General features: G+C 42.3%; 1 protein-coding gene across 1 annotated transcript in view; it reads right to left on the reverse strand.

Annotated features, from left to right (window-relative positions):
• Window positions 1-300: 300 nt before the first annotated feature.
• The window catches only part of NT5DC1 (5'-nucleotidase domain containing 1), a 153,775-nt gene continuing 129,748 nt past the window's right edge, over window positions 301-24,327 (reverse strand). The window contains exons 9-12 of the mRNA XM_032992859.2: window positions 23,799-23,917; window positions 22,780-22,938; window positions 16,529-16,697; window positions 301-3,173 (exon numbers count right to left, since the gene is read on the reverse strand). Of these exons, the coding sequence (XP_032848750.2) occupies window positions 3,055-3,173; window positions 16,529-16,697; window positions 22,780-22,938; window positions 23,799-23,917 (566 nt within the window). The 3' untranslated portion in view covers window positions 301-3,054. The remainder of the gene's footprint in view (window positions 3,174-16,528; window positions 16,698-22,779; window positions 22,939-23,798; window positions 23,918-24,327) is intronic.

Raw genomic sequence — 24,327 nt, forward strand, 5'->3', positions numbered from 1 at the left:
TAACTTTTACTCACTAGGGATAAAGAAGCATTTAGTTTCCAGGAACAAGCCCCATTCAGAAAACGCTTGCGGTGAGCTCTGCTTTGCGTCAAAGCTGACTTTCCTACAGGTATTAATTTATTAAAGGTAGGAATTTATACTAGTTTTTGGTTGATTTATGTATCTTCTATTTTGAGTGAGTCAAGTTTTGCTTTGTTCAAGGTTGTAGCACGACCCTCTCCTTGCACTGCTTCGTGATGACCCTGTCTCCCTTTTTTCGCTCTGCTGCTCAGCTATAAAGTACATTCAGAGAACATAGAGTTTTCTCAGAAATAAATTCTCTTTATTTTAAAATTCAGACACATGCGCTTTAAACCAAAACAGGTGCCAAAAGAGACTTGGTATTCATCTCTGGTTTTAAGCAAAACTGTGGCTTTCAGGGCTATATAACCAGCCAAAGTGGTTTTAATGAAACTTTACAGCTTTATGTCTCCCTGCCGATACTCAAGATAGTTTTGCAGGCACTTCAGCGATCTTTCTGTCAATGGCCTCTCACCACAGAACCCAAGAAATTTCAGAGATTTCCAGGGGTTAAAAAAAAAAAAAAAAAAAAAGAGAAGGAAGGAAGAAGCAAAGGTGATGTCTTTACAGCATTGTGTTAAATACGGCCAGCTCCCTACCAATTCCCTGCCACGTGCATTTCTTCTCCCTGGTCTCCACACCACCTCCACTTCCCAGAGCTGTCCCGCTGCCACAGCGCCGACTGCGCTCCTCGAGTTCCTCCACTGCCACCTTCTCTTTTGTAACAAGACCCACACAATTTGCAGAGATTCTTTAATAAGAAGAGTCTTTCGTAAGAGTTAAGTCCGATTTCACAGGAACTCTGGTTTCTGGGCAAATGCTTCAGCGATGTTTCCTAAGCCTTCCTGCAGGCACAGACTGTGGTGGCACGTGGAGTCCTGCTTGCAGTAGCTTTCTGTTATCCACTTCTTCCTCTGTTTTTGCGTAATCCTTCTGGCAGCAACTGCAAATGGCTGCTGAGGGCCTTCGTCAGAAACGGGTACCGTCACCTCTCCGTTGAGCAAGTCTTGATATGCATTTCTTCCGGTGAGCTTCGTGTTCAGGCCGTCCTCAGAATCTGTCCCTTCTCCACTAAAATAAATACTGCTTCTCCACCGAGATGCCAGGAACCAAGGGCTTACTTAGATGATTTTCACTCTAATTTTCATTAACAATTCAACTTGAATTAATTTTCTTTAAAAAACAATAAAAAAAATCCCCAACCTACAAAAATCAGTTCCAAATTCAGAACAAAAGCATGGGGGTAAACAATACTGGTTTGGACCATAACCTAGTTAGGAATTACTTGAAGAGGACTATTTGATTCAGGTTAGAATTTTAAATGATGTTGTAATCAGGGATCTGAGATTTTTATCTGGGTATCTCTCTGCTTAATACAAACCATACCCTTATCGTGAACCAGACTTGCTGCCCAAGACACTGATGCTAATTTAAAAATTTCAAAATAAACTTAAGTATTTCTTATTGTTACCTTTTAAAGTCAAATATTTTCAGCCTACAGTTTATGAGAAGGAGAATGGAACTTTCATTTTCCTTCCTCACCCACTTTGTTTTAAGGAAAGCTTTTCTCAATTTTTTCCTCATTTGTTTTGTTTCCCTTTCAAAAAAAAACAATGCTTTGTGTTAAAACTGTAAATGTTGTGTATTACTTGTAAATATACTGGACCACAAGAATGTAAAAATAACATCCTATGTAAAGGTAAGAAAAAAGTACGGAAACAAAAGCTGATATCTCTGAAATAAGGTGGGATGGTGTTCACGTCTGATTCTGACACAAAATATTTTAAGTGGTGAAGCTGCAAAAATGTAGGGTGAACTGTGTGACACAAGTTAAGCGTTATTAAACCCATTCTGATAATTGTCTTGGCCTAAGAAAGTAAATTATTTCTCTTGAAAATAAGAAAATAGTATGTCTGTTTATTCTTTAAACTTTGAGGAGAATTTATCCAAAATTCTGACATCCCAGTGTGACAAAACTGCTGACTAAACAAGTATCTTTCACACGTTTTTGCATTGGCTACCCTGTGTTAGTTACCAATGGGTCCCTGTCCAACAGGCTCGAGAATGGGTCTTTGGAACCGAATCTGCAGAGAGCAGGATGCCTGTTTGCTTAAATTAGCCGATAAAAAAGCACATGCTCAGTTTATGTCTTCAGTTTTGTTTCTCCTCTGGGCTGAGGCTCTACTTAGTATACCCTTCCTACTCTTGGAAGGATTTCCCAGGGAGGTGGAGAATGTGGGTTTGGATTTGAATCCACCCAAGCTGAGAAGGGAACTGTACATGGGTTTCCCTCCTTCTGCAGAAGAGCTCTGGCTCTTGCAGAATTGAAGACTAAAGGAGGAAAAAGGCATGTAGGGAACCTTACTGTTGGCGAGTGGTTAGGCACTTTCAGGAATACGAGGCATGTGACAAAGGCTTTCAGGACTATCAGGCTGCATTTAGTAGCCTAAATCCCATTCAATTCTCTTTTTGGGTACGATGCACCTTTCTCTTTGGGCCTCGGTCTTTGTGTGTCTCCAAGAACTGTTACACTGAGAGAATAAATTCCTCAGAGCCTGCAAAACACTAATCTACGGTGATAGCCTGGGATGTCCAAGGCAACTTTTAATGAAATATGGCTGAAAGTCTAGTTCATTTCTTTCCTGGAGCTTATGGTAGCAACGGCATCACCTTACATAGGGATAGTATTGAAAATGTTCTTGAAAACGTAGAACGTAACTTGGGATGAGTTATTACATTTCTCTTGAAGGCTCTGGGCAGTGCACGGAAAAAGCCAACAGCACTTTGTGAAAGGTAGTGGTGGTCAGAAGATTTAGAGAGAAGGATGTAACCTGGTTTGGCTGGACTAGAGCAAGTGAAACGCAAGTCTACACAGGCGTCAGCTTTGACCCATCATTCTACTTTATGAAGCACCACACGGCATTTTCACCAATCAGCATTTGATAGTAGTTTAAGGAAGGGCCACAGGGTTATTTAAGGAAAAAAACTGACAACCTATTTCATAGTCACTGACTCCTCATTTGGCAGCAGTGCTCTTGGAGGGCTTGGGTAGTACCCAGCAGTTGCTGAGCTGTTTGAGGAAAATCGTGTAAATCTATAATCCAGTGGCAAATCTGAAAGACAGAAACATACCAGATCTGGTTAGCAACACAGCCCATATCGCATAAAAAATACGCCTGCGGTGAACAGCAGTACTTCTTAAGCCCTTGAGCTGTTTGCTTAGGACTCAGTCTGATTGTGTGATTATATATTTATTTGACAACTTCAGCTGTTCAAGGGATTGACTCTCAGAGTTTACTCAACCGTCGGAAAGGATATTCAGTTCAGTTCCTTGATTGCTAAAATAATGCTAGTCATAGAAAGTTATTAAACTAACTCTTAGAAATTAAACAAAAATCTTCATTGAGCCTATATGGAGTTTTCCCACTAGAACACTTTTCAAGTTCATTTTTCAATTTGTCACCTTCCTCTTTTATCTCAGCGATCTACTCAGAAAAGGGCTACATTTAAAACAAATAAGTCAGTTTTTGTTTTTGTTTTTTTTTTTTTGGAGGCTACTATAGCAAGATTCCCCAAAGGCAACCACTCTTAAGACTTTCTTGCAGTCCAGTGTTAACATCATTTTGTAGCAAGCATTCTTAGAAATCTGCACTTCTAACTTGGCATGCTCATCACTTCCAGCCTGTAACAAACACTGAATGCATTAAAATAGTTCTGAACAGTTAAAGCTTTCTTTTCTGTAGCTTTTTCAAAAAAGTCTTCACTGCCAGCAGTGACTCGCCCACCCTCACAACCAGAAAACTGATACTTCCCATGTTCACCTCTCATTCAAAGTTCAAGAAACCAAATTAAAAAAAACATACAAATAGAACTTTATTCAAGAAACAACTACCCTTCCAATAAATAATAAAAAAAAAAACCCTCAACAAAAAAGTGTTATCTCCTTCCCAAGTTGTCTGTTTAGAACCAAAGCAAAACATAAAAACTATTACTCAGCTCATCTGAATAGTAAGTTGTTAATGACAACCTTTTTTTTCCCCCCAATTTGGAGTCAGTTTGGGATGATGATATCCCGTCACTATACGCTACAAAATTTTTGTGCTCAGCAGCTTTTGTGAAACAGAAAAACACAATCTTAGCAGTTTTGGCACAAACAACAGGAAGTTCAGGTCTGTCTCACAAGCGATTCATACTCAGGCACCAGGACAGCATCCAGGCCTGCAGCTTTAAAACCATATTAAACATAACTAAAGCAAGGAAATTCGTATTTAGATCCAGCTGAAAAATCAGATAGAGGCTGGAATAAAGTAGGAACGGGAAGAGACTTGATTGGAAGTGACCTGCGCTTTATGAAGTGGGCTACTCCAGCTTGTCAAAGAAGTACATTTTCTCATTTTGTCTGAGTCAGGGGAACCTCTGGAGCCCATTCTGAGCACAGCAGAACAGGCAGATGTTTTTCTAGTTTGCGGAGGGCCCAATGGATTTACTGGCTGCTCAGTCTGTTTACGACAGCCTGCTTAAAACAAAGGTTTCCAAAATAACAAATAATAAGAAAACAGAAAGCAAACATTTCTGAATATTTTTATGAGCTATAAAAAACAAATGCCATACAGTTACTTTTATATAAAAGCTTTCACTAGCTTTTTAGTCTAGCAGTCTGGAGCCTCCCAAGAGTAGTTTAACCAAAGAGCAGCACAAGCGGGGCAGACTTGCTGCAGAGTTGCTTATGGTGAAGAAAAGAACCAGTTGGAACAAAATGGTAATTTTGTTGCTATAGCTTCACACAACCAGCTTAAACACCAGACCCTACATACAATGCACCAGACTCCAAAAGAAAATAATCACTGTTTTACAAACCCTCATCTACCCACATAAATATTGCTTTTGTCTGAGCAACCTGAATTGGAAGATGACCAGAAGGTATTCATATTTAAAAATGTTGCCCAAGGCATCACTGAAAGTTGCGTGAAGCTGGTACTACTCGTCACTCATGAAACAGATTTTATGTATCACAAAGGAAAAATCTTCCTGAATTTCCAGGCTTTTTCTTTCATCAGTTATTGCGTTTGCAGCGTCTGGTTTGCCTGGAATATGCAACATTTTATATTATTGCTTTATTTGTGTGATATATTTATGAGAAAGCTCCGGACTGATCCAGAAAGGCATACTTGGAATCTTAGTGGCTACAAATAAACACACAGTGAGGAAGAAGGGCTAGTATAGAGAGAAAGAGAAATGAAGATTTTTTTTTTACTGGGGAAATGCAAAATTTATGAAAAAATTAAAACCCGGGAAATGTCATAGATTAAGTCTGCTGTAAATTAATTTAAACCAGGGTCACTGAAAACTTTGCAACTTAAAATAAATCGCAGTTGCCCTGGATTGCAAAAGTATCATGTGAATTGCACGCCAAAGCTCAGTGCAACTTCTTTTGATGTAAACAGCAATGGTATCACTAGCTCCAGCAATAAAAGAACAGTGCTACAGGTCTGGAGTCGGCCTCCTGGACACAGCAGCAGTTCATTTCATATCTGGTCTTGTTCTATATTATCACTGACGACATTCGCTAAACTGAAATGCTTGCACAGGCCCCTGCTTGATGCAAAAGCGTGCAAAAAAATAAGATAGAATGTTTGATAATAAAGCCAGTCTCAGGAAAAAAAAAATAGTTATTTCCAAGTTGATCGTTTTCCTAGTGTTTTTGCCAGTAAACTTCTACAGGTTCTGCTACTGTGCACGCTCACCACTGCTGCTGTTGTGGCAGACCTTTGCACCTTGGCACCCACTTCTCACCTAACCCTGATGGAGAGTCATAAATTAGGCATGGGGCAGATACCCAGTCCTCGGTGAGATATCATTTGACAGCGAGACTCTGATCAGTCTCTAACCTATACTGGTAATGAATTCAGGACAGAACTCATCCAATATTGCCACTCTCCTAAAAAAAAAAAAACCAAACCAAACAAAATAAACCCCGAACTAACTAACCAGCTTGAGGGTGGAAGAATGAACTAGCTGGCTCTACTCAATTGCTCGAGGACCACAATCCCAGATTTTTTCTACCATACTTAAGTAATTCCACTCAGACTCATTTTGTTCCCAAGACAAATAGGATATTCACGTTTAGAGCCAAAGACTCCCAGAGGTCAGACGTGGAGTGTCTCAAGGTCTATGTCCCTTTCCAGACCTACAGAAATGTCATTTGTTAGATCCATCGCCCTGAATTTCTGTCCCACTCCTTTCTTTGTTCCCACACCAGTCCCTGAGTGCAAGTGAGCGATGAAAACCAGTTCCCTTTGCGGTGACCGTTCGGTGTTACTGGTGTTTCCCGAGGGCTTGGGCAGCCCCCACAGGCTGTATGCTCAGGAGCAGGGCTCCTGCCCTGCCCTACCTCGCCTGCAGCACTCCAGCATCCCTGCTGTAAATAAAATGGCAACGATGATGTTTGAACAGGAACAACTGTCAGCTGCTCTGTTCCAGCTGCTGCGTTCCAGTTATCCAGCTCCAGGTATTAAGTGACATTAATTACAACATTGCGCTCTGCTTGTGTGTGCCCATACCCGCGCGTGCATTTAGGAGCTATGGATGGATTTATTTCATGGTTATTAAGCTGACAACATCTCAGTGTCTGTGCGCTGTTCGGTCAGTGGAAGCAAACTAAATGAAAGCCACGAGCTTTTATCAGAAGAAAAAATAGAGTTCCAGCCACAAGGAAGGAAAAAGAAACCACAAGAAGAAGGGAAAACGTAATATTCTCGATGAGTGATCGGGAAAATATTTGAGTAACTGAATGGAAGACAATTATAATCTAATCCAGACACAGGCCTGCTTGATAAACTCCATACTCACGTCTAATCACTTTTTGAGATTTCCTTGAACAAACCAATACATTAAACAAATATAATCTTAATTAAGCTATCTAGATGGAAGGCATTTTTTTCAATTAAAAGCACAGTCCAAGACTGAAACAGATTTCTCCCAAAATACACAGCAGAATGTCAGGAATCATTTTGCAGCATTGGCCAACAAAAGAAAAGCCAACATTTTTTAATCATGACACCACGGCAGCATCCCCATGATGAGGGAGAAGCCCTAGGGAAAGCACAACTCCCACCCCCTCCCTGAGGTCTGCTCCCTGCCAGTCAGCAGGGCTGGAGCCAGATGCTGCAGAAACCTCCGAGTAAACAGCAGAGTTGTGTTCTTAAGCGAACGCAAATATGTCCTGATTGTCCCCAAGGAAAAGGCACAGAGAGGAAAACTAACACCTCACTCGTGATACCCAAGTTTTAACTTGAAAAATCTTTAAACCGCTTCATTGTGGCAAATCTCAGAAAACACAGAGAGAGTTCTGTCATACAGCTCAGCATCCAGGTGGTGTAACCATAGGGGCAAACTGTCAGGCAGTATTAATTCTTGTGCTTTTACAGGAATTCCAGTAATTTACACTGGCTTAGAAGCTTTGCCGTAAACCTTTGCTTATATTTCAAATTTGCTGTTGAAGAAAAAGGAATATATTAATTTCTTAATGGTAATGATTTCTAATAATAATGTTTTAACAGTGAAGTAAGCACAACTGCTGCAGGAGAGCTCACCAGTTCGGCTGTGCTGTCAAGTGATCTACTGCCTGACTTGCCAATCTACAGGTATACTGTAACAGGTTGTTTTTTTTTTTTTTTTTTTTAAATACTAAGTGTTTTTATCTCATGACCCATTTCTATTTTGTAACAGTCAAAGCAGCGCTTGCAACAAGAGCTCAGAATGTGAGGGTGCTTATCAGAGGCAAAAAGAAAAAAAAAAAAACAAGTCGATTTGTCTGATAGCAGTTATTTTTAGCAAAACCCCTAAGGCTGATTTTCCTAAACAGGAGGTCAAATGTTTGCTGTACTGAAACAAAGCACCCGAAATACTGAAGTCAGCATGAGGAAAATGTTCCTTCTATCAATTACCTGAAAGTCGTTGCTGCTGGCTGCGTACTCGGTGACTCAGAAGTTGGAGGGGAGCAGGGGGAAAGGCATCTGTGGGGTGCTGTATGGGAAAGGGGGGGCTCTTCAGTACAGGTAGGCTCTATAGCAGGCAACTGCTAAAACTTCTGTGTTTGGGTGTAGCTGGCACTTCAAATGTGCTATATGAGCTAGTGCAGTTTATTCCTGATGCGCCCAGGAATAAAGATTAAAACCAGCCTCAGGGAAAGCGCAGGTTTAATTGCACCAATTCAAGAGTTTTTGCTAAACTAATGAGTTTTCCCCTCATTTTTGTTATAGTTTAAATGGTGATTTTTGGAGATCCTTTGAGAAAATATCCCTGCGTGGTTCTTTGCTTGATTTGGAACTGATCAAAAGAAAATATTGGACTGTAATATTTTCAAATATTTAGCTTAAAACTTAATCTAAAAAAAAATCCTAAAAGAATGCCAAGATCCTACTAGCAGGTGTTAGTCTTTCAGGGATCTGTTAATTAATTTCTGTCTGCATGACTCATCCTGAATCTAAGGGCGGTGGGAAGGACTTCTGAGGTAAGTTGAAGAAGTTAGCCTGAAAACAAGCAGTTGTCTGAGATGACAGGCATTTCTGATTGATTAAGAAAAAGAATTAAGTTGCATTTTGAGACTGTGAGGGAGCTATATTGAGACAAGTGCAGTGATGATATGCCCCTTTACTTTCATTCTGAGGTAAACTCACCAAGATCAGCCTTACTCTTCAAACTTGGGTTAAGGCTGTCATGTTCCCCTCTGTTGGAATACAAATGCTTTATTTGCTTTTCCCTATTTTTGTCTCTGGATGGGTGACAAACATTGCTTACGTTAAGGTAAGAAGCCACACGCAGACACACATGTTAGGCTTTTTAAACACCGAAGACAAAGCCTACATTGTTTTTTTTTTTTTTTTTTGTGTGTGTGTTACCATCTCAATCCAGAGGGAATATGTTAGGCACCAATCCAGAGGACATAAATGCTTCCAGCAACTTTTTCTTGTACATGTGAGGCTGCAGGTTATGTCGAATTCCAACCTGGTCAAAGAAATATTTCCAATGCTTGGTGACTCACCTATTCTCACTGTTTATCACAGTCAAAATTTATCAACACTTTCTATTACCACCAGTGTTTTTAAAGAAGTAATCTAAACCCACGCTGTAAGCCTGCAATCTAGTCAAACCCCAATTACAGCTTTAATTACAGCCTGCAAACAAAATTATGCTGCCTGGGTTGAAGGATAACTTTAAAGCAGAAATGACTGAGTGGTTCCCCCTTTCTTAATGAGTTGCTTATGAGTTCTCCCTTTAATCTTTTAGAGGTGGCTGTACTTTGACATCTCGCAGAGCAGAATAATGATGGCAGGAACATTTCTGTCAGTTATTGGCTAGGAAGTAATCTTTTGGGTTCTGCATGATTTGACACAGCCTCCAGGGGCACAAGTCAATACACCTTTCTGGAGGAGAAAGGAAAGGCTGAACAAATTGTAATACACTGCAAACTGTCCTTTCTACATTGAAAATTACTACCGAGTAGCTAAATCGGTTGGGAAATTTGGGGTCTCAGCCCTTGGGGAAATAACTGGGTCCTGAAAACTTTTTACAAGCTAGGTCTTATTTACTAAGTAATAACTTGTTATGGTTGAAAAGCAGTTTATTGTGGGCTTCAGTTGTATCTTGCAGCTGAAAAAATAAATGCATCATATTTGCCTGTTGTGTTGATTACGTTTTTCTTTCTCCTTAAATGAAGAACACTGAAACTAGTTTCCTGGAACAGATGAATCAGTTTTACACTATCTGTTGCTTTTCAGTTTACACACAGAGCAAGATGCTGTTAATAGATCAGAACACATATCTTCCCTCTAGTCAATTATCTTTGCTACCTATTTTTTTTACTTGCATCAAAACCTCAGAACCAGAAAGCCCCAGAAACGTTGCTGTTGCATATGCATACCAATTTTTCACCCAATGTAAAAATACGTTTCTTGCATAAAAAGTTACGTTATAAAAATTACCTCTTTGGCCTTTTAGTAGCAATGACTATTTATAGCAGCTAAGCCTCAAAGCAGCTTATATCCTCAAAGCATTTTGATAAAGTTAAGTCTTTAGATGATATTGTATAGATACATTCTTACACTGAAGCGGGTAGGTAAAAGCATGGTTGTAAGGTAAGGCATTAAATGTAAACGATTCTTGTTAATTAGCAAGTATGTATAATTTAGGTAGTTCTATATGTTTAAGGAAATTATAGGCCATTATTGCATTATTTGAATAAGCAAGAGCATGTAATTATCACTCTCGTTGCAGGAAAGACTAATTTAATTTTAATAGGAGCTGCATTTGACTTTAAATGATGTAATGTCAATGAAAAACCATCGAACTAATGCATTAAAGTATAGGGGATTTTTTTGTTTCACTTCAGCGATAATTATGAATGACACTGTTTGGGATATAGAACTGAGTATACGGCTACATGCTTCGTGAAATTAGTGACTTCTGTGGTCACAGTTGATTCTTCGAGGGCATTCACCTTTAAACTACACGTTGAAGAAAGAGTGTGCAGTTTGCAATGGGTAGTTGATCTGTGACAGTGTATCTGTGACCCAAGTGCTGCCAGTTCTGGTGCCCCAGCCACCGCTGCCTTGGGCTTTCCATCGTGCAGATAATTTGCAACTCTAAGCAGAAACGTGAACTTCTTTGCCATGGTTCACTGGCAATTTTATCATTATATTTATACAGCAAGCAGGCTGGCGACTTAAACTCCTGCAGAAGGTGGTAGGGTAGAGATCTGTAGGCATCTTTAAAGAGACAGCTTTGGTAAAGTATAACGGAGATTTTTTTTCTTGTGCTGGCTATCTGAAATAACAGTAAAGCACCAAGATAAATTTATGGGCAAAACATGGTAAGATTTCATCCAGCATGAAAGATTTAAAAAAAATGCATTATCCTCATGCCTGAAACAAGCTTGGTTATCAAACCTCCAAAGTGCAAAATGCACTCTGTCTCCATAAAACATATCCGTTTGCACTAATTCTTCTCTGAAATGCAACTCTCTTGAGCTGTAACGTCGCTCAATTTCCTGTTCTTGCTTGCAGCAATTTTTAATCCTATGACAAACCTCACCATTTAGAGATTATGAGACGAACTCAGGAGATTAGGTTAACAAACATGAAATTTAAAAAAAGGCTTTTTTTTGGGGTTCTCCTTATTAGGACTTAGAGCCCACTTTCTTAAGCTTTTTTTTTTTTTTTTTTTTTTTTTTGCAATGAAGTACAAAACAAACTTATCAAAATTTCCCCGTAAACTCTAAAACTCCACAGTTATTCATCACGGAATTTTCTGAAGTGGGCCTTTTATAACAATATCAACCCTAATGCGATTCAAAGGAAAAGCATTAGCTTGAAATATGCGTATCATTTTTAGGATCAAAGAACTGTTAATCAAATATCCATCTGAAATCGTAGCACTGGCTAGTTATTTTAGTGACTTTTCCCTACAGAAACTTGCTTAATAAATAAGATTATTATTTATATTTGATCTTTATTAATCAGAGAGCTTCTGTAATTATTGTTGGAATACCTGTGTGATGCAGGACATATAATTAATTACACGGGTATCTGGAAATTTGGTCAAATGGCTACAGAATAGCGGTTGCATGCTCCTTGAAAGTAAAGTTCTGTTTATTTAGGTATGATAGATAGGAGTACTTGCCTCTGCTTGTCTCATACCAAACTTTCTGAAGTGGAGGAGGATGTATAAGAAACTGTGGTTTATGCAAAATGCCGTTTTTCAGACAGAGCCCTACAACTTTTAATTTCCATGTGTGAGCTCGAATGTAACATTCCCACGGTAATGGATCCTGGTTTGGAAAATTTGGCTTCTATCACTGTGCTTGCTCAAAATCTGTAAGGGAGCTATAAATGAGGAGAGATTCAATAACAGAAAAGTGAAGAAACAGACGGATTTGTGAGTGAGGCAAGTAGAGTAGGTGCAGGGCACTGGCTTCTACTATTTTATTAACCATGTACTGTCAATATAATCACGAGCTCATCAGCTTTCCAGTACTTGAGAAGAACTTCCCTGCTTGCTGGAAGTGGGTAAGGAGAATTAGCTCATAAAAGACCTATGAAATGTTTAGAAAACTTTCAACTTAACTCATCTTGTCTTACAATTACAAAGATATAGCCATAATGCTGCTCTTCATTTAAACCTTTTTAATGTCATCTTAATGTCATGGTGATAATGTCTTAAATGAAGAGTTTTATTTGCCCTTTATCTGATTTCCAATCCCAAATGAGGAAAGTACACAGAAGATCTTCTAGAAGAACCTTTCTGTCCTTTGGGCAATTTTAATGATAAACAAAATGTCCTTTTTCATGCACAAAGAAAATGTCAGTTTCTCTTCGGGGACTCTCAGGGGAGTTTAGATGACAAACTGACACAGTAATCTGCAGCCCACTAAGACTTTCCTTGCCAGAGACGAGATTAAAGCTCAGAATTTCTGATGCACATTTGAATGCAAACCTGTTTTGAGTCAGATACTGATTTTTCAAGTAAAGACGGGGACAGAAGTGTAGAAGAACAACTACATTCGATTAGCACAGAAAGCTAATGAAGAATGGATTGGATTCTCTTTTCACCAAGCTGGCATTTTGCTAATTACACGTGCAATTTCTGTACGTGCTCTGCTATTTTATATTCTGACTGGCCAAAAACTGTAACAGCAGCATTCCCTGTGACACCCTTTCCCTGCAACGCTCTTTGGTAAGTCCCAGATTGTTCCCTTTAGTTACACGTTCAGGTGAAACTATCAGAAGGCATCTGCACCAAACTTGCCACATGTTGGTGAAAAAAGAGCTGTCAAGGTTGTTTCTATTCCAACTTCTCAATTCAGATCTACAGCTTATTTTTTTACATATTTCGTCTATTTTAAAAAAAATGGATACAGGCTTGAAGGGTTTTATTACCCAAAATGAATTTCTGATAACTCTCTCAAAAGAATCCTCGTATGAATATTGATGGAAACTGAGTTATTTTTGTAAAACGTCACTAGTGTGCAATAACACTGAATAATCTTTTTCGATGAAAACGTGTCCCGAGAAGTAAACCCAGCTGTTCTTTATGCACTGATATACGCTGCATCCAAACAACAAGAAGCAATCTGAAAGTTAGCACACCAGCAAGCACCTGCCTTGCACCGAGTATTTTTGCAGCTCGCTGGGATACGTACGTGTCTGTGGCACTTACTGTCGCTCAGGCAGACGTACAAGGGCCAGGTCAGGCACGGGTAATGGCGAAACCCCGGGGAGCCCACAGCTCGTGGCAGCTCCCTCGGCTGGGTGCTGCCGGGGATGGGTGCTGTCAGGGCTGGGTGCTGTCAGGGCTGGGTGCTGCCGGGGATGGGTGCTGTCAGGGCTGGGTGCTGTCAGGGCTGGGTGCTGCCGGAGATGGGTGCTGTCAGGGCTGGGTGCTGCCAGGGCTGGGTGCTGTCAGGGCTGGGTGCTGTCAGGGCTGGGTGCTGCCGGAGATGGGTGCTGCCGGGGCTGGGTGCTGCCAGGGCTGGGTGCTGTCAGGGCTGGGTGCTGCCGGGGCTGGGTGCTCTCAGGGCTGGGTGCTGTCAGGGCTGGGTGCTGTCAGGGCTGGGTGCTGTCAGGGCTGGGTGCTGCCGGGGCTGGGTGCTGCCGGGGCTGGGTGCTGCCAGGGCTGGGTGCTGTCAGGGCTGGGTGCTGCCGGGGCTGGGTGCTCTCAGGGCTGGGTGCTGTCAGGGCTGGGTGCTGTCAGGGCTGGGTGCTGTCAGGGCTGGGTGCTGCCGGAGATGGGTGCTGTCAGGGCTGGGTGCTGCCGGGGCTGGGTGCTGTCAGGGCTGGGTGCTGCCGGGGCTGGGTGCTCTCAGGGCTGGGTGCTGCTGGAGCTGGGTGCTGTCAGGGCTGGGTGCTGCTGGAGCTGGGTGCTGTCAGGGCTGGGTGCTGCCGGGGCTGGGTGCTGCCGGGGCTGGGTGCTCTCAGGGCTGGGTGCTGCCGGGGCTGGGTGCTCTCAGGGCTGGGTGCTGTCAGGGCTGGGTGCTGCCGGGGCTGGGTGCTGCTGGAGCTGGGTGCTGCCGGGGCTGGGTGCTGTCAGGGCTGGGTGCTGCCGGGGCTGGGTGCTCTCAGGGCTGGGTGCTGCTGGAGCTGGGTGCTGTCAGGGCTGGGTGCTGCCGGGGCTGGGTGCTGCCGGGGCTGGGTGCTCTCAGGGCTGGGTGCTGCCGGGGCTGGGTGCTCTCAGGGCTGGGTGCTGTCAGGGCTGGGTGCTGCCGGGGCTGGGTGCTGCTGGAGCTGGGTGCTGCCGGGGCTGGGTGCTCTCAGGGCTAGGGTGCTCTCAGGGCTGGGTGCTGCTGGGGCTGGGTGCTCTCAGGGCTGGGTGCTGCCGGGGCTGGGTGCTCTCAGGGCTGGGTGCTGTCAGGGCTGGGTGCTGCTGGGGCTGGGTGCTGCCGGGGATGGGTGCTGCCGGGGCTGGGTGCTGCCGGGGCTGGGTGCTGTCAGGGCTGGGTGCTGCCGGGGTTGGGTGCTCTCAGGGCTGGGTGCTGTCAGGGCTGGGTGCTGCCGGGGCTGGGTGCTGTCAGGGCTGGGTGCTGTCAGGGCTGGGTGCTGCCGGGGATGGGTGCTGCCAGGGCTGGGTGCTGGGCTCGTACGGTCAGCACCCCGCCGGCAGCCCGTCTGGGCTTGAGGGATCTGGAGGGAAGGCCTGAGCTTTTGCAGCGGGAAGTCGTCTGCTGGTAATTAAAGTAGAGGGATATAAAAAGAAGAGCTGGAGCGCATCAAACTCGCATAACCTGTTTGAATCTCTTCTAGCTGGTTATTCTCAAATAGCTGCAGCTAAGCTATGACTTACAACTGCAGCCAACAACTTCAGGGCTTGGCAAAGCCAGGGCTCTCCCAGCTTGCTGTGACAGGAGTCAGGACAAGGTATTCGAGACGAGTCAGGAATTCCACAACATCCAAAACAATGAACATCTGCTCTTCCGCAGAAACAAACAAGAAATACCTCTCTCTGTGAGAAGCCAGAAATGTTCTTGTACCTTCAGCTTTGAGCCTGCTTTCAGGCGCGCAGCTGCTAGTTAGAAACGTTATTTCTCCCCCAGCCTTTATCTCTGGGACAAAAATTTTGCAGACCCCGGCCCCTGCCCCAGCACCGGGCCGACGCAGCGAGGGACAGCACCCGGAGTCCTCCCAAGGGAGGAACGGACTTCGCAAGCCACAGAATGACTCCAGAAAAGGTATTAGAAGGGAATTTTACAGAAGTTACCTCTCTCTTGGCAATTTCCCTTGTTATATTTATTTGGAATTTGCACCTGTAGGCTGAAATACAGACTCCAACACGGCAAATATCAGAAGCATAAATAAACTGTGGCACCGTATGAGTTTTCTGTTTTGAGATATCCTTATAATGTATGCACGTGTGTAGAATATGGTTGCAAAGAACAGGTCTACCGTGTTCTGGTGCAGAAATAACTGCTGTGGAAATCTGAAATGCTCTCTCAGGACAACTTTTTATTTCTTGGTCTTATGCACGAAGTAGGCAACAGATGCTGAACAGAGGTGTTAGTAAACTACATACTTGTGTTCTTCATACAGCTAAGCATCTCAGTCATTTCATAATTTGGTTATTCTTTTAGATATGGTGTACTGATAAAGTACTGCAGTTGCAAAGTTATTGCAGTATTACTGCTACAAACCATCCAAAATCACGTATCGTTCCTCCAGGGATAAATGCTAGTGAAAATCAGAAGATCAGCCAGAATTGTACCTTTGATGCATCCTTGATGTAAGAAGGTAGAAAGTCTGAGCTGATTTCTCAATTAGGTGAATTTTTGGAGAACAAGACATTGCTTGTGATTGCCTTGTTTTCCAGATAAGGAGAATATTTTAGGCTCCAGCTCTGTCCATAATGATGCAGTTTCAAAAGCAATACACACATTAAAAAAAAAAAAAAACAAACAAAACAACAAAAGAAAGAAGCATAATCCTAGGCATTCTTGGCTTCATTACATTCCTGTGTTTGTTTATCTCCATTTCAACTGTAAAGGGATAAGTGAGCTGACTGAGGAAGGATAACAAGCCAGATCAGAGAGAAGCATATTTGGAAGTCTAAAAAATCCAAGTAGCTTGGCATGTGTTTGTTTCCTAAGGTTATTCACTACTGGAAGTAGACACAGAAAAATACTGTGGGGAAGTCCTAAATCAAAAATCAGGAATGAATCTACAATCTGTTAAATGTTGCATCCTATTTCTAACATAGGATAAACTAAGTATCTAATATTTGCAGGCACAAAGGAAAGAACTGAACTGGTGTGCAGACAGCTATTAAAAGACTAAATATCAAAGTAACTAATAGCTGCACCTCGATGATATGAATAGAATATTTTTGAATGTACTTTGGATACATGCAATCTCAAAAACATGACAAAGTTACTATGAATACTATATGTTCATTAGGAAAAAAAAAAAAAAGTAATCTTCCTTACCTGCTATTGCTTCAAGACTAGGGATTGCAATAGTGCTGTAAGTGCTAATACATCTACAGGACCACGTGCGAACTAAGGTTTCCTCTGCATTTTCCAGGCCTGGTAATCTGTCCATGAAGAAAGAGCCCCACTGTTTAGATACAAAGTAAGGAGCTTTGAGCTGATCTCCCTGAAAGAAAAATAAATATGTAATCTTAAAAAAAAAGAGGAACCTTCTTTCTCTACCCTACCACAAGCATTAGTTTAAGGAATTCCAGTGTTTCTCTGATTTCCTGAGAAAACTGTATTGTATCTCAGGAGCAATCTGACCTTAAAATATTATAAAGAAAACCACTAACAATCTTTCTCCCATAAGTCCCCAAGCTTCTCTTTCCACAATTTATGGATTCCCTAGGACATAAAAAGTTGGCTATACATATTTTTCCCTTAAAAATTCTTCTCTTTTCCCTATTTTTCTGTTTTCAATAGTTCTCTGCTGGAGAAGCCGGGTAGCTGCAGCACAGATCGTAGCCCAGCCTGGACCTCTCCCTTGGAGAAAGGAGTCTCCTGGTGCTGGATGGGGTTACCTGCAAAGAACGCATCATGCCACTGCTGTTGAGTTATCTATTTCCAAACTGAGGGATGAGTGAGAACAGAGCTGCAGGATCCATGGAGAGCTATTCAGTTGCCTAGCAAATTGTGAAAAATTGATTTTTTTTCATGTACATTTTCAGACAACAACATGTAGACTCATTATGTTTTAAAGAAAGTATTAAAGCAGCATTGGGAAAACTGATTTTTTTAGCAGTTCATCTTGAAACCTGCTATATATTGCCATGATCAGTCAGAAAAAGCTCCAGGAGGCCTCTACAGAAAGATGAAAAATTGGAAAACAAAACTGTGAATGACACTATAGAAAATCTGTTAAAGTCATTTGTGTGCAAAGTATCTTTTCAGAACAGCAAAGCACAGAAGAACAGATATGCTAGCGTGTGCCTCCAGATTTGTGAACTTTTGTACTCTATTTTCCATTTAGCCCCCCTTCTTAATAGTTTTGAGAATCTGCTGGAATAATTTGTGTTTATGACAGAGGTCCGCAGCTTCTGATCACAAGAAAGCTGTTGATCCAGCTGAACAGACCACATCAGTAAACACAGAGCCATTTTTTTTTGTGATTTTGCTTAACAGCTTTTTCTCTGAGCATAGCTGGGGGTGGGGTGGAAGTATTGATTTGGGCATAGATATTGGTTTCTGTCTTCTGATGCAAGTAAGCTGGAAAAAAGCCCCATATTTTTCGTTTCAAAGCCAGCAGTTCACTTAAGAGCTGGACTCTTTTTTTTTTTTTTTTCCCTTCACACACAGGTAGAGCATCTTACTCTTTTTTTTTTTTTTTTTTTTTTTTTTGTTTCCCCCTCCTAAATCTTACCTTTCCATGCAAATCCCAGGACTTTACATCAGTTATAATCAAATGTAGATGCTATGCTGAATTAAAATCCATTTGCCAGCTGGATGACACATGCAGAAAACTCTTAAGGCCGTTCCAGCTATTCAGGTGATTAATGAAAACAACCACCCCAGTACTGGCCCACACATGCATTTGCACAAAAGACAGGGCCTTCTTTACTGACAAGAGAAAAAAATCTGAGGTTTCTGCTTTTGAAATGTATGATTAGTTCATAGGCAATTAAAATTGCAATCTGAGGAAATGGATTGTTTTTTTCAGAGGTCTGACTCTCAGAGTGGGAATTTCTTTCTTGTTAAGAAAGGAGGAAGGAGTTACATTTTGGATTTACAACCCAAGCCCTTAATAAAATCAAACCCGGTCAGGCATGAGACTTGTCTTCAAGTCACCTGGTAGACAACTCCCATCATTTTGCTACTGGCTTATCTCCACATGGCAAGGGTGGTTTGGTAGTGTCGCTAAATCTTGAGCTCAAATCTGAAAAGAGCTGTGACAACTTTGCCCCCGTCCTTCGGAAGCATCTGACACCCCTCCCCCTGCCATCCCTAACTGCTGCTAACATGATGCCCGTAACTCACCTGCAGCATACGTAGCTTGCAATGAAGGAGAGCTCACACACCATGAAGTCTATAACTCCGTGAAATGAGGCAAAAGTCCCTTGGTAACACTGCTACTCCTCACACCTTCAGGGGTGGGGGCTGAGGAGCTCTGGAAGGTGCACCAGGCCCTCCCGCAGTCCTCAGGCAGAGGGGTTGCTCTCGCAGCAGGACAGTAGGTCCTGGGAAATGCTGAGCAAACCTTCTTTCATATGCAAAACCCTCCAGGGTGGGTGGTTTTGGTCTAAGGCATATTGGTCAGACAGTAGCAGGTCTGATGTTGATTGTGTCAGTTGAGGGTACAAAGCCTCAAAGGGTAGGTCTAGACTTCAGAGAAATAATGATGGTATGAGTGTTTCCCAAATCCCAAGGCTTTCCATTAAGTTAAACCACCTGGAATAGTTACTATCACCTTTGCTTTATTAACTGCAGACAAATAGGGCCTGTTAACCGAGCAGACAGAATCTGTTAATAGGACCCTTGGGTGACACTGATTTGTCAGCTCACAAATGGCCTATTTAGAACTGAAACAGGCAGGGAGCTGGGCTCTTAAGTTTTTCTACATTTGGTAAAGAGATGAAAGAAAGAAGGACGTAAAGGAGACAGGAGCGAAAAATCAAGCTGAAAAACATCGTACATGCAGTACATTAGTATTTTTAGGTGGGGATTTGCCACCTATGCCATCACTTTTATACAGAGTGTGGGACATGAGGATTATTTTATTGCGTACTGTATCCTGTATCCTGCAGGCAGTATAGTGGATGGTACCGATGGCTGTATGCTTTGTGCCAAGGTAGTAACACCACCACAGACCCTTCGTGCCAGAAAAAACAATGCTCAAAATGCAGTTTTGACTGCATAATGGCAAGTATTTGAGGTGTTTCCGCCAGCACAGCTGTGCTGGTCACAACAATTAGATGTCCCTGAAGAACACAGACACTCGGGGTGTGCAAACCTGCCACTGGGCTAACTTTTGCACAGAACTGGTCCCCCACAAGTCACGTGCAAATATAAAACATTTCACCCATGATCATTATAGCTAAATTTCAACATGGATCACTATAAGCAGACCTCCTTTAAAAATACAATGCACTTCACTTCAGGATATTGCTTTAAGGACATGGCTTTAACTCGCCAGGCTTCACAAGAGCCCATCATGTTGTTCCTGAAAATACTGTTGGATGCGTGTTAAGCAAGAATGAAGAGAGAAACAGAGCCAAAAGGCACAGAGTAATTAGCCGTCGTCTAAAGTCATGCTGAGGGAGTTAGGGAAATTCAGTGAGTTAAGTCCCCTGACCCCTCCAATCAACCAGCCACTAGGTAATACTGTAAAAATTAGTTTTTCCTTCTAACTTCAAAAATACTGTCTACGTCTGCCAATAACTTCTTTGATTTCTGCTTCATTCATTCCTATAGCCCAAGGTTTTTACACACTGACTAGCTCCTCTGTAATCGCTTCCCTCGAAATCCTGGGATGAATTCCAGCTTTTCTTAGAGTTTTCATTGATGGAATTGATCACACATTTAAAGAACAGAAGGCAAAAACAAAGCCTCCAGCCAAGCAAACAAGCCCCCAAATCTGGGGGGAATCTCGTTTCAACACAATGCTTGGTATTTTTTTTTCCCCTGCATGCTGCAATACACTTAGGAGCCGAGTAATTGCATGAATAGTTTTTAGTTTGCTATTCTTTTGCTCGTTTGGTTATGACTCATGTACTTGAAAGAACTGCAGATGTTACCCTAATTTCACAGTTATGTGTATCTGGCTTCTATCATGCATTTAACTGAAGGGAAACACAAAAACTGCTAATGAAAATGGAGATTACTAGCCTCCCAGTTTGTGTGCGAGGAGGTTGTTTTCTTCCCCTCTCCCTGTTACTGATGAAATACCAGTCAAAAAAACAAAACCAGTTTTTTGTAATTTATTTCTGAAAGATGCAGTTGCAAATAGGAAGTTAATACTTTATTTCTTGAATAGTATTTTGTAAAGATTGAGAGAAGGGAGGATTGCATCTTGTATTAAATATTCAGGCCCTCTCTGCACACACAACATGGCCTGGAAAATCTGCAATAGTAGTGTATTTTTTTTACTGTCAGTGAATGAGAAGGCTGATGATTAGGACTTAAATATAATTTGTCAGTGCCTAATTTTCCAAAAATACCTGACTTTGTACAGTCCTTTGAGTTGGCTTTTCTCCCCTCTTAAGCAAAGGGTTAATGGGAGAAGTTGATTAGGGGAATGAAAATAAAACTCTCATAAGCTTGTAAAGGGAGTCCCTTTGAACTAGTCCTGTTAAGTTAGTGCTGTCCAGTCAACTGCGGAGATATGGATGTGACCTGTTGTTCAGACTCCAGTGAGCAGCGTGGTAAGGAAATAACACCACTGACCTGCCACGGCCCCCCTGGTTCAGATTCCTTTAATCAACCCAATTCATTTCTCCCTTGCTTGCCTGCTGTCACTGGTGGCGGATGTAAACTGAACAGGGGGTTGTGTGTGGCAGGGGTGGTGTCTCCCTGAGATCTCTTATCAGGAAGGAATACAACAGTGTTGGTGAAATGTCAAGAACCTGTCTAAAAGTCTGCATTTCTTGCTTGATAACTGCAGCGGTAGAGAAGACAGATCTTGTGAGCAATCGACCAGAGGTATTGCAACAAGAAAAAACCAAATCATCATCAAGGGCTTAGAAACACATCGCTCAATAAGTCTTTCTTTGTACTTCCAGGAAAAGAAACATGTTCCGGCTGGCTGTTTAAATATGCATCCTTCAAAAGCATATATTGAACATACTTAAGAAACCATGGATGAATAATAAACCCCAAACCTTGCAGAGGTAAGGTCTATGCAGCAAAGCAGCAGAGTCCTCAGTCAGAGAATGAACAAATTTATGGAGGAGAATGAGTTATTTTTATAGCATTAATTAATTAAATCAAATGATATTAAACTAAGTAGCACTACTACTCTTCCTTTTTTTCCCCTCCTTTCTTAGTGAGAAACACATTTTTCTTGATAGGAGACTTCAGTTTGTTTGTCTTCATTTTTTGTTTTTCTACAACCCAGTGACTGAACTGTCCTTGTCTGACCTTAGTTTAGAAATCAGGATAGTGGGGGGAAATATTAGATATGTCTATCAAAAAAAGTCGAGGAATAGATGTCACATCTATATTATTTTAGTCCCACTGAAGATATCCTTTTCTCCACAAAAACCAGGGGCTTTTAAAACGCTTCTTAGATCAAAAACATCTCTAGTATAAAAGCACCCCTACAAAAAGCTTCCTATTGGTAAGTTAACTTTTTAATCGCAAAGTGTAATTATTTAAAAGGAAAAGTTAAGTTCTTTTCAAAGCAAAGTGCAAAAAGCATATATATATATATATATCTGCAATTAGAAGAAAATGACCTATTTATTTAGGAATGTAAGAGAAAGGAAACACTCCAAACAGAGAGTGAAGTGGCACTGCAGTTCCTGCACAGGACATGCTGGAGGTGCAACACTGCTGCATTGGCCGTCTGAGCGCCGTGCCCCACCTACTTTGTTCTTCTGCAGCGGAGAGGGAGATAAACCACAGTAACCTTCCACCTTCGGTGGGAGAATTAAAGAACGGCAGTAGTGCTAAGGCACTGCTTCCCAGCTGTGATCAACCTGATAATCACATTATTTATCTGAGGTGACTATCAGTAGTCTGCATTAGACCAGACCTAGAAACAGCCCCTCTTATCTGAGTGCAGCTGTCACCAAAATAAACAATCTACGAGGGAAACAGCAAATTAAAAGTGCTTTGTAGAGAAGTAAAGCACAAGCAAACTGTATTTCACAGGGAGAAAAAAGAGTTTTAAAACAACCTAATAAAAATTCCTCGGTGTTTACAGTTGGCCACGACACACAGGGAAACGTCATGAACTCAGCAGTTTAGGTGCCGGACTTGTGAAATTTCTCCCTGTAGGATGGAGAGCAGGTTCTTCTTATGGAACAGAAGACTACGTTTTTTTTTTGTTGTTGTTAAGGGAAAGTGCATAGAGCTCTTTTTCCAAGACCTGTGCTTTAGGTCTGGGTAGCGGCTCTGTGCCACCCGTGCAACGCGGAGCTGGGACGGGACGGCACCCTCCCGGCAGCAGCCTGGGAAGATAAGCAGGCTCATTCTCAGCACAGGTGGCACGAGGCTTTTTTGTAACTGACTTTCCTCTGTTCCAGGAAACATCTGCAAGGAACCCTTACCTCATATTTTCCTTTCTTCTCCAAGGGCTCAGATTCAGTCTCTGCAGCCAACGTAACTTTGTCCCCTAGAAGCTCCTCTAAGATGAAGACGGTTTCCCAGTTGCTATAGTGACGAGCTGGGAAAATATCTGAGTGCATGCTGTCACCAAAATAAACAACCTACAAGAGAAGCAGCAAATTAAAAGTTCATTGTATATGAAGAAAACACAAGCAAACTGTATTTCACAGAGAGAGAAAAAGAGCTTTAAAACAACCTAATAAAAATTCCTCTGTGTTTACAGCTGGTCATGACACACACAGATCTTATTAATGTCACAGTTTGGGGTTTTATCTTCGACCATCTCTGTAAGGAAAAGGCTGGCCCTGCACAGCCTCCTTGTTCTCACCCTCCAGGGGCATTGGACGGGGATGCCCGGCTGGGACTGGCACAGGGGACACTGCTGAGATTTCTGACTGACAGACATAGCCTGCCAGGAAGCGGTGGAACAGACTACCAAGAAAATACACTGAACAATGGGAACGGATTTTGGACAACTTTGGAAACAAGGGAGAACACGGAGCACCTCTTGGTGACTCAGAATCTCTTCTGTGCCCCGGGGGGTTAATTTACCCACTAGGGAAATTGTGGTCCCACTGTCCTCAGTGGCATTTTCACCCATCTAGACCTGTAGTTAAAATAACATGATCCCAGTTTTCACTGATGCCACCTTTTCATCTATTTGATATGTTTCCTCAGGGAGATTGTTTGTTTCCTGATTACGATCCGATTCTCCCCAAAGCTGCCGAAATGCATGGCTGTGCGCACAGAATAAAGCATCCAGAAAGTTTACAAGTTCTACCGATAAGAAGACTAATATGCTATTTCCAGTTCTGGACTGCAGTCTGTTAGACAACAGCAAGCGTAACCAGAACAAAAACTGGTGACCGATCACATCAATAACTTCAACGAAAGCTTCTCTGGTGGATTTCAGACTGAAACAGGGTATTTTCAGAAGTATTTACTCTCACTTGTAGCATACCTTGGGATCCAACTTGCCAGTCATCTTCTTCAGTAGTTCATAAAGCTGAATAGCATTACCTTGGGAATACCAGCCAGGCTTGTCCAGTGATAGCAGAGCCTCCTGCTCCTCGTCATTCTCTGAAATCACCAAGCAAAATTGCCTGCTGTTAGTGAGAGCAGCCCGTGCTCCCGTGTTCACGAGGCGTGTGACGAGCTGCCTGTGCACAGCTTGGAGATCGTGGTCCAATTTGACATTAGAGCAGCTCCAGCATCTGGCTCAAGTCCTGGTACTGACTGTGGGTTCAGCCAAGGTATTTGGTAGCTGGGAGTAGGCGGACATTTGTGAGAAAAGAAGCAGCCGAGCCTTGTCTTCGAGAACTACAGAAGACCCAAGGAATCAAAGTCATGGGCTTTGCCTCCCAAACGCTGCAGCAGTGAAGGCAGGAAACCACGCGGACCCGACTGATGGAGGAGCTGCTACAGACCTAAGGTGAAACCCTGAGCTCAGGCAGACTGTAAGAAACAGCATGTACCTCTCCCCCCAGACA

This window comes from Tyto alba, unplaced genomic scaffold, assembly GCF_018691265.1.
Source record: "Tyto alba isolate M040663 unplaced genomic scaffold, T.alba_DEE_v4.0 Super-Scaffold_22, whole genome shotgun sequence".
In the NCBI taxonomy this organism is placed as follows: domain Eukaryota; kingdom Metazoa; phylum Chordata; class Aves; order Strigiformes; family Tytonidae; genus Tyto; species Tyto alba.